This window comes from Littorina saxatilis, linkage group LG8 (genome assembly GCF_037325665.1).
Source record: "Littorina saxatilis isolate snail1 linkage group LG8, US_GU_Lsax_2.0, whole genome shotgun sequence".
NCBI classification, from domain to species: domain Eukaryota; kingdom Metazoa; phylum Mollusca; class Gastropoda; order Littorinimorpha; family Littorinidae; genus Littorina; species Littorina saxatilis.
The window spans coordinates 51,205,485-51,215,484 of NC_090252.1; the positions used below are offsets into that span (position 1 = coordinate 51,205,485).

The 10,000-nt window shown below is 38.3% G+C and overlaps 1 protein-coding gene across 1 annotated transcript in view; it reads left to right on the plus strand.

Moving 5' to 3' along the window:
• The first annotated feature begins 3,462 nt into the window (after window positions 1-3,462).
• Window positions 3,463-10,000, plus strand: part of LOC138973794 (uncharacterized) — a 166,540-nt gene continuing 160,002 nt past the window's right edge. The window contains exons 1-4 of the mRNA XM_070346502.1: window positions 3,463-3,550; window positions 5,507-5,605; window positions 6,155-6,424; window positions 6,879-10,000. The exon at window positions 6,879-10,000 is cut by the window's right edge and continues 298 nt beyond it. Coding sequence (XP_070202603.1) covers window positions 6,199-6,424; window positions 6,879-7,084 — 432 coding nt within the window. The 5' untranslated portion in view covers window positions 3,463-3,550; window positions 5,507-5,605; window positions 6,155-6,198 and the 3' untranslated portion in view covers window positions 7,085-10,000. The remainder of the gene's footprint in view (window positions 3,551-5,506; window positions 5,606-6,154; window positions 6,425-6,878) is intronic.

The following is a 10,000-nucleotide window of genomic DNA, read 5'->3' on the forward strand; positions in this document are numbered from 1 at the left end:
TGCAAACTTTCTCAGTAATAACGTGTGGTCAATAACGTCAAAGGCTTTGGCAAAATGGCACCACAGAATTCATTGTCATTAATTTTCTCCAGCCATTGATCAACAAGAGAAACTAAGGCAGTATGGCAGGAATGGTTAGCTCTAAAACCCGATTGTTTAGGGTGAAGTAAATTGTTTTGGTTAAAATGCGCTAGGATATGTTTGTCATTATGATTTTCAAGTGGTTTTGATAAAATAGACAATATTGAAATTGGCCTTTAGTTTGATGGGTCTTTTTTGTCACCTGATTTAAACAGAGGAATGACTTTAACCTGTTTTAGGGCGACTGGAAAATAATTTTTGTCTAAACAAAGATTATAAAGGTAAGTGAGTGTTTCAGAAATTACAGGGGCTGACAATTTAAGAATTCTACCATCGAGGCCGTCGATACCCTGGACGCCTGTTTGCTTAAGGTGTGTAAGTGCGTAAAAAACTTCAGGTACTGTAAGTAGAGGAATATTCGCTTGACTTGAAACTTGTTTTGACTGACAATACTCTTCTAAAACTTTCAAATTGTTCTTTTTGGACTTGTTATCACTTTTTCAGCTATTTTAGAAAACTGAGTGTTTAAATCAATAGGGGATATGTCCTTAACACAACTTGAATGACTGGCAATCTTTTTATTTGTAAGTTCATTTATTGCTTTCCATATATTCTTTGAATTTTGCTTTGATGACGCTAGGTCATGAAATTACTTGATTTTTTTGGTTCGTTTAAGTGAGTTTACTTTATTTCTTTGTTCTCTATACTCTGCTTCCTTGCCAACTGATTGTAAGAAATCACGATGGCCAATGGCATCTTGTAATTCAGTATCAAACCATTTAGGTTTTACTATTTGCCTGACTCTCTCTATTCTTCACGGGGCATATTTATCGTATATTTCTGTGAAGGCATTCATCCAGTGTGTTATTGCATCATCAGGATCCGTATAATTATACACATCAGAGAGAGAAGAATTACTTCAGTCTACGAGAAAGGCGTTCTCGTTAAATTTAGAAAAGGAGCAGTACTTTACTGTCTTGTGACCAACTTTGGGGATTGTTACACCCTTTCTTGACCACGTGAGACAAACAGGAAAATGATCACTACAGCCGCTGGTTGGAACACACACTTCTGCAACGTTACGGGGGTTAAAAACATAGATATGATCTATCAAAGTGCTTGTAGATGCAGTAACCCTAGTAGGGGTGTTCACGACTTGTTTGATATCATAAAGATTGAACATATCTAACCATGGTTTATTTTGTTTTGATAAATCAATATTAAAATCTCCTAAGAGAATGGTTTCTTTTGATTCTAACAAAGCAGCATCTAACATATGTGAACATTTGTCCGCCTAGTTTACACGTTCTGCTGGATTTCTATAACAGAAACCAATGAGCATTGGAGGTGCCTTTTTTATTTTGACCACGATCCAGACGGATTCCACAAATGTTCTAAATGTGTTAAACGTGTGTAAGTCAATGATTCACTTGTATACACAAGCAATCCAGTTTCCTTACATTGTTTTTTTTTTTTGCGTACAACACTGTAACCTGGGACACAAACCTCAGAATCCGAAATCGCGGCAGATCGTCTTGATTCTGTGAACCCCATAACATAACAATTCGTCCCTGAGTTTGAAAGCATTGTGGAAACCTCGTGTAATTTATTAATTGCATTGTTTTTATTAGGTTGTCCCACACGAAGACCCTCTTTTTTGGGCCATGAGTTTGAAGAATTACTTATGATACATCTTAAAACAGTGCATTCACGTTTTAAGAAGAAAAATCAAAATTACCTTAAAACACCAAACGAAATCAATAACCGATAAGGGGAAAATGGTAAATTATACTATACACAGCTGAGATGCAACCAATGGAGTTTAACACTTGGTGTCAAACTCACAACGAAAGACAACAACAAAAGAGAAAAAAAGCTACACTACTTTACACAAAGAGAAATAAGAAGACTTAAAGAGTCTTTCGGATGAGACGAAAAACCGAGGTCCTTTCGTGTACACGACATTGGGGTGTGCACGTTAAAGATCCCACGATTGACAAAAGGGTCTTTCCTGGCAAAATTGTATAGGCATAGATAAAAAATGTCCACCAAAATACCCGTGTGACTTGGAATAATAGGCCGTGAAAAGTAGGATATGCGCCGAAATGGCTGCGATCTGCTGGTCGATGTGAATGCGTGAAGTATTGTGTAAAAAATTCCATCTCACACGGCGTAAATAGATCCCTGCGCCTTGAGTCCGAGTCTGGAGATACGCGCGCGATATAAGACTTCATATAATAATAAGAGTAACAAGAATTAACCAGAGCAGATTAACTCAAATTTGACAGTAAAATGACCCGTCAGTGAATAACTGAAACACCAATAGTCACATTAAGGACACCTGAAGATGAGTGGCGAGAATAGAGGGCTTTCACACAGTCCCAACGTGATAATAGATGACACATTATCAGATCAGAATCATCAGTAACTGATTAACTCTGAGCGTTATTTGGGTTCACAGAATTTGTCCACACAATCATCAGTTGTAATAGATTTCTGATTCACAAGAGATCCTCACAGATTAAGGCTAGAGTGCAAGGACAAGCTTAATTAATAACATTCACAGATTCACGCATAACTGCCTTTAAGCACACGCTGTAGACCTAAAAGAATAATCAGTCACTGAAGATACACTTTGAAGAAATGAATTGTCAGTTTGTTACCAAACTCTCTGTCTTTCAAACTTCAAGCGTTTCCTCTGCGAAAACGTCATTTAGGCGGTAAGAACACCTTAGTTTTTGTTTCTAATTTATAGTAAAACGGCCATATTATGTATTAACACACATATCCACAACACGGATAATATATTTAAAGAGGATGGTAATATTGATATTGTGTTTGCCTTAAAAATACACACACACACACACACACACACACACACACACACACACACACACACACACACACACACGTACACACACACACACACGTACACACACACTTGGTGATACTCTATCCTTTTAGAGAGAGAGAGAGAGGGAGAAAGAGAGAGATAGAGAAAGAGAGACAGAGAGAGAGAGGGAGAAATAGATAGATACAGAGAGATACAAAGAGAGATGCAGAGAGAGAGAGAGAGAGTTTGAGAGAGAGAGAGAGAGTGTGTGAGAGAGAGAGGGAGGGAGAGAAAGAGAGAGAGAGAGAGAGAGTGTGAGAGAGAGAGAGTGTGTGTGAGAGAGAGAGTGTGTGTGAGAGAGAGAGAGATAATTGAATTGAATTGAATTGAACTTTATTTAACAAGGATTAAGATTTAAGGCTACGCCTTTTCTTACAATATGTCCTGGCCTTGGGACGCACAGACATACACTGATAAAGAGAGAGAGAGAGAGAGAGAGAGAGAGAGAGAGAGAGAGAGAGAGAGAGAGAGAGAGAGAGAGAGAGAGAGAGAGAGAAAGAGATTGTTTGCCTTAAGTTGTGACCTTTTTATCAGTTTCAGATAGTGCCAACTCAAATGAAATTTCCGGAACCGAAGGTGAGTTGAAAGGTTTTGTCTTATTTTGTTGCTAAATACTGTATGTTTTCTGATGTTTTCTGTGTGAACATTATTTCACAACATTAGTGAAGAAACACAGTTACGAAAAATAATGACGTGCAGTACTGGCAATTAATCAAATAATATTTGCAGTACAAACAATGCACTCAGTCTGTTTATCTTTAACTTGAGGTGTGACTAAAGCGGAATTGTAAAATTCTGGATCAGAAAACAAATCCATGGTCGGGATGTACAATTCTGGTTGCTCATGTATACGAGTGAATCTTCAACGATTAATCTTGTCACATCATTTGTTGTAATTTTACCGAAGATGTACATAATTTTGACTGCTATGTAATGTGACGTATACAATGTTATACTTGACTGGGGATATTAATACTGGTCTCATGAAAAGTTGTCAAACGTCCGCTAGACCTGTTGTAATATATTTTCCCTTTTATAAGACAGCTAATATGGTGGAATTGTTGTCCCCACCCCCTTCCATATGTGCAAACAATGCAGTAGTATTTTCTAGGATCACCATGTTCACTTAAACGTTGCAATACTTGTATCTAACCCTCTCTGTATAAATTAAGTACTTCCTCATTTTCGCCGGTGCACATGCCTGCGTTTATAGGCCTAGGCTCGTACTGAACGAAAGTCAAGCACGAGGAAAGTATGTCGAGTAGGGAAATAATGTCACATTTTCACAGGGGGCAAAGCGTTCAGCATGGCGTTTTAGGTTTCGTTTTTGTGAGGAAAAATTGTCAAAGCTTTGGAAAACATGCTCTGCCAAGATTGTTATAATGCGCACATAGGCACGTCAAATAAACATAAACTGTAGAGTACAACTAGCAGTTAGTTTGTTTGTGTGTAAAAAATCTAAGTTGTACTATTTATGGTCTATCTACGTATTGCTCGCCCATGATGTTCCTACCAAACTAAACAGCTCAAAATCAATAAGTGAAATTGGACGTTCTGAATTGTTTTCGTGCTAAATGAATTTGCTCGGTAACGGCACACTACGTACTTTATTTGACTGAATTGCTATTAGCCAAATCTTTTTTCTTTGTGTTGCCTGCATCGACAAAAGAAAGTAGCTTGGTTTATAGGGGGAAATTGTCCATTAAACACAAGATGCGTATATTGGGGAATCTAAAAGCAAGGTGTGGATACGCGGGTGCTTGTGCGAAAGCCATCTTAAAGAATATCCAGAGACCAGCACTGACATTGTTTGAAAATGAGACTGTTTATCCGATGTTATTTTTTTTAAAGAAGAAGGTTGTTATAGTCCATTCAGTTCTACCACAAGACTAAAATCTTTACTGCGTTTGAATTAAAGTAAGTAACAATAGCTGCGATTCCAAATAAACACTGGTCTGAGCTACTGTTAGATGTACGATCTCATATGTACATAGAAAAAAAAAGTTGTTCAGGGCTAGGACAGGTGTGATACTTTGTGCACACAATTACACGTACAAAAATCGCACAAATCTAGGGTTATATGTCTTCGGCTTGACACATTTGCAACGTCAACAATAAAACAACAACAAACACATCTGCGTTCAGTTATGTGCACATCAATACCAATGGTTTGCTTCACAGAATCAGTTTTGTTTACACATCTCTGGTTGTCTTAACTCTTATGTTGTAAATCTCTCTTAAAACAAGCTTCTGCCAACTGAACTTAGCTACCCAATAACCTCTCATAAACCTTTCTTTCATTGAAGATATTATGTTATGTCATTCCGCGTATTCTGATCAGTGTGCTTCCAGCACTTAAGACATTGTCACGTTCGTTTTTTTGTTTCTGTCTTTCGTTCATTCTGTTCCTTGTCTGTTCTTCTTCTTTCCTTCTGTCTGACGTTTTACTTCCTCTTTGTTTCTTGTGTGTATTTTTTCGTATTATATTCCAATGTAGAAAAACTCCTAGATGTTCATTTTGTGTCCTTGCAGATGCCACCCTATTCTCCAACAGTGTTGTCATCATCATACTGGTACTGCTGGTGATCACTGTGACCGCTGTCTGTGTGGTGGGTGCCATCTACTGCAAACGTGAGTAAGATCTTAGCACTGCTCAGAGTGGTTCATGGTTGCATGCGTCTATAAGTATAAACGTAAACAGTCCCCTGAAATATGAGTATGACTGCCTAAATGTCGGCAAAAGCGTCCATTCATGGTGAAGCCCACTCGTGACCACGGGTTCACGCTCGAGTTGCAGCCAACGAACGTAGAAGAAGAAGAAGAAGAAGAAGAAGAAGAAGAAGAAGAAGAAGAAGAACAACAACAACAACAACAACAACAACAACAACAACAACAACAACAACAACAACAACAACAAATCACTACTTGACTAAATGTAAAAAGAAACACATGCAACATAACATACTGTGTATGATACTTCGGCGTACGGTCCAGGGAAAATAAACGACTGAATGAATTACCAACTAAGAAAATCCTACAGATGGCAAAGCACAAATCGTGTACAACATTATTTTGTATTTGTATGATCAAGGCATTTGTTTCAAAAAACAACTTCAATAAGATGATTCAAGCTTGTTGTCTGTTTTGTTCTTAAACAACCTGTTTTCCTGTCTATCGAAGGTCGGAATCGGAAGCGACGGAAACGTGACTGTGACTCACTTTCAATGCGAAGCGGGATGACGTCAAAATCGTTTTACGGCATGAGAGACAAAGGGCCGCAATTTGACTTCGACGATGGACCTGGAATGCAGACTTTGCCCCGTCAGTTGAGCTACACCTCTTCCGCCCCTCCCAAGGCCATGGCCCCGGATGTGCCTGGTCAGATAGGGAGAGTGATGCAGTACCAGAAACCCACAGACTGCATGCCATATGGTGGCACCATGGCTTCAGGTGAGGAGGGGCTTGTTGCTGTTGGTGTTGTGGTTGGAGGTAGTGGTGGTGGTGATGGTGTTTTGTTGTTGTTGTTGCTGTTGTTGTTTTGTTGTTGTTGTTGTTGTTGCTGTTGTTGTTTTGTTGTTGTTGTTGTTGTTGTTGCTGTTGTTGTTATTGTTGTTGTTGTTGTTCTGATGGTGTTTGTGGTGATGGTGGTTGTGATACAAGGGGATAGTGTTGCAGTACCAGAAACCCATGCATGCCTTACGCTGGCACCATGGCTTCTGGTTATTAGGTTGTTGTTGTTTTTGTTGTTGTTGTTGTTGTTGTTGTTGATGGTGATGTTGGGCATAATGGTGATGGTAGTGGTTGTGATACAAGGAGATAGTGATGCAGTATCAAAAGCCCACATACTGCATGACTTACGCCGGCGCACCCACATAAGCCAACGATTTTGGTTTTCCTATTGCAGTGAGGAGCTACGATCCCCCAGTAGCCAGCCAGTACCACGAGCCATGGGGCAAGACCATGAACGACCCCGAGATACTAGGCAGGCTGACCTCAGTCCGTGCCAACAGGGGGGCATTGGTCAAGATACCCGACTTTGAAGCCACCGCCTCCTACCCCGCCCCGCCCTCTGCCTCGCCCACCCAGGAGACAGACCCCACCTTCATATAAGAGAGGGAGTGACGTCATTGATCTTATGACGTATTGGGTCGTCATGGTTTTAACAACTTCCTCAAAGTGAGATGTCATGTATGTAATTATGGAATGAGGCCCACTCCTCCCGTCCAAAGAGAACGAGCATTTTTCAAAGAACTTATTTCACAACTCAATCTTAAACAAAAACATAAATGTAGGTATTCTTCCTTTTGTTTAATATGTAACATCGGATTGATTATTTATTCAGCAACCAAAGCTCTTATCACACTATTTACAACGTGATATAGTCATGTGAACGTGCTCTATGTATTTTGCTTTACTTAATTTATTTTCGCTTGAAGGGTTTGCTGTGTGAATATGACATCTATTGCTCATTTATTCTATCAAAAAACAAGAAAGGTAGGTTGTTGGAACGTTTGTTATTGACAAAATAATACATTCACAGATATTTCGACCCAACGGTCTTTTAAGTGAACAGACAAACAATTATTCACAGAAAACTACAACAACTTACCTTTCTTGTTTTTTGATTCTGAATTTTGGAACGTTGGCAGTCTCTTTGTTTTTGGATTTGTATTCTATAATTCGCCTTTCTTGAATCTTACTAGTCCGATTTTGTTCTTCTATCTTTGTACTTGAAACGATGTGCTTTGATTGCTGTTGTCAATGTATTTCAGTGACGGTGTGATGGTGAGCGTGGGTGTGGACAATTCAAAGAGTAGAAAGTCTGAACAGAAAGTAATATACTATGTACAAAATAAGAAGAAAACATCCATGTTTTGACATTGCTGACCAGAAAGCTTGCTTTTACCGCATGCCGCGCCGATGATTTTAAATCTACATTCTCTTACTTTGATTGTGTTAAACAGAAAACATTTTGTCACAACAATCATGTTCCTCTACCTTGCCCTCCTCCGTGTGTGTGTATGTGTGTGTGTGTGTGTGTGTGTGTGTGTGTGTGTGTGTGTTTGTGTGTGTGTGCGTGCGTCCGTGCGTGTGTGTGTGTGTGTGTGTGTGTGTGTGTGTGTGTGTGTGTGTGTGTGTGTGTGTGTGTGTGTGAGACACCATGCCGATAAAGTTCCTAACGTAATCATACATGAGATCTTTAATGTTGTTTTGTTTCGTCCAGAAAGGTTCAAGTTATCTCCCATTGACCATGTTGCTAAAGTGTGCAGTGTGGTAATACACACTGGCAGAACTCCATTGTGTAAGCTTAATTGTCTTGTGGCTTAAATTGATGGAATGTTTGTCATTCCCATGTACAAAGGTTCTTCTAAGCCAAACCACAAACACATTTGTGCCATAAGTCCTACTTTGTAATTATAGCTCTCTCTTGTTTCGAGACACGTGTTAACAACTTGGGTTATACAACTTACTATTTAAGTTTCAAGAGATACAATCGAACTTGTCAACTCTGTGTGCTTTTATGATTTAAGGACAACATAGCTTTTTTTTCTGAAAATGTAATATTGTGAATTTTGTGTCTGTGCATTTTACGACCTGATTCTAGTCTGCCTTTTATGCATACTTTTTTTTTTAGTAACCTGTATGTCATGTTTTATACATTTGCATTAAGACAGAAACATTGTTGAAAGGTGTATTGTGCCTTCATTAATAGGAGGGAAAAAAACACAATGTTTGTAATGTGTTGTAATTATCTACTCACTTGTGTAATTGGTTTCTCCACTTTGAAAATAGGTTGTGAGTGGCGAAAAATGTTACAACATTTATTTATTAATTTATACAGCCAAAAGTATATACAAAAAGAATAAAAGTGTCAGAAAAATAAAATATCGAGGGGAAAATCGTGCATCAGACTGTAAAAAACATGCCTTCTTATGAATGGAATGATGGTTACGTTTGCTGAATAGAAGTTATCCTCCTGGCAAGTGAAAAATCAGGAGTTTCAGTCTCACTGGCTGCAATCTGGGGGTAAAAGGAGAAATCTCACTGGCTGCAATCTGCGGTTTTGGGGGGGTTTCCGACCTCCTGACGTACCGTATGTACAGACTTGCTCGTGCCTGAGGCCTCTTTGCTGTTTACATCTACAGGTCAACGGAGACCTGATTATCCATGTCAAAGTTAAGTCACTCATTGGACGGGATATACATAGAGAATGTAAAAACAAACGTCGTTAGAACTGTTGGTAAGTAATGGCTGTTCATTTGTCTTGCAAGAGTATGCCAATATGGGCCAACCCTAACCCAAATCCTAACCTGTTTGTTTTATTGGGGACGTTTTCAAAAATTCAACAATTTAGAATTCTCACATGTAAATATTGTTTTGCGACGTATGACGACGTCATTGTTAATTTTCTAAAGATTCTGTACATAAATATTTATTATTGTGTTGTTGGTCATTAAGGAATTTTGAACATGTTTTATTTAAGTATTTAAGATATAGTATTTTAGAATAATGATGCAATGAAAACCTACTACTCCAACGCTTGTATTCTCTTATCCTTATCCTTGTAAAATAACTTTTAAGCTACGAAATTTATTGTATGTATACGTATGTATACATATTTCTCATGTAACACCTTGTATATACTTTTACAAACGCTTTTATACAGTAGTTGGATGCATTCGCGTGTCTTTGCTTTTTGTGAGTAACGAGAAGAACCTACCTGACTTTTGAACTATAGAATATTCAACGAGTTTTGATAATGATTGCAAAGTATGTTCAGTGAAATAGTTTCTTTGTATCTCATTAAAGGGTCGCAACAGGGAAAGGTGTCGGGGTATATAATAATCTGAAGTTAATGGGGAAAGACTGTTGTTATTACCCAGGCTTCTTTTTACACAAAAGCTGGATTATGTACAGTTGGTGAGTAAAATTACCTTGATTAAGTTGTATTTATTGTGTACATAATGATCCTGATCTCATTAACCTTTTTTTATTTTATTTTTTATGATACACTGATGTTTAAGA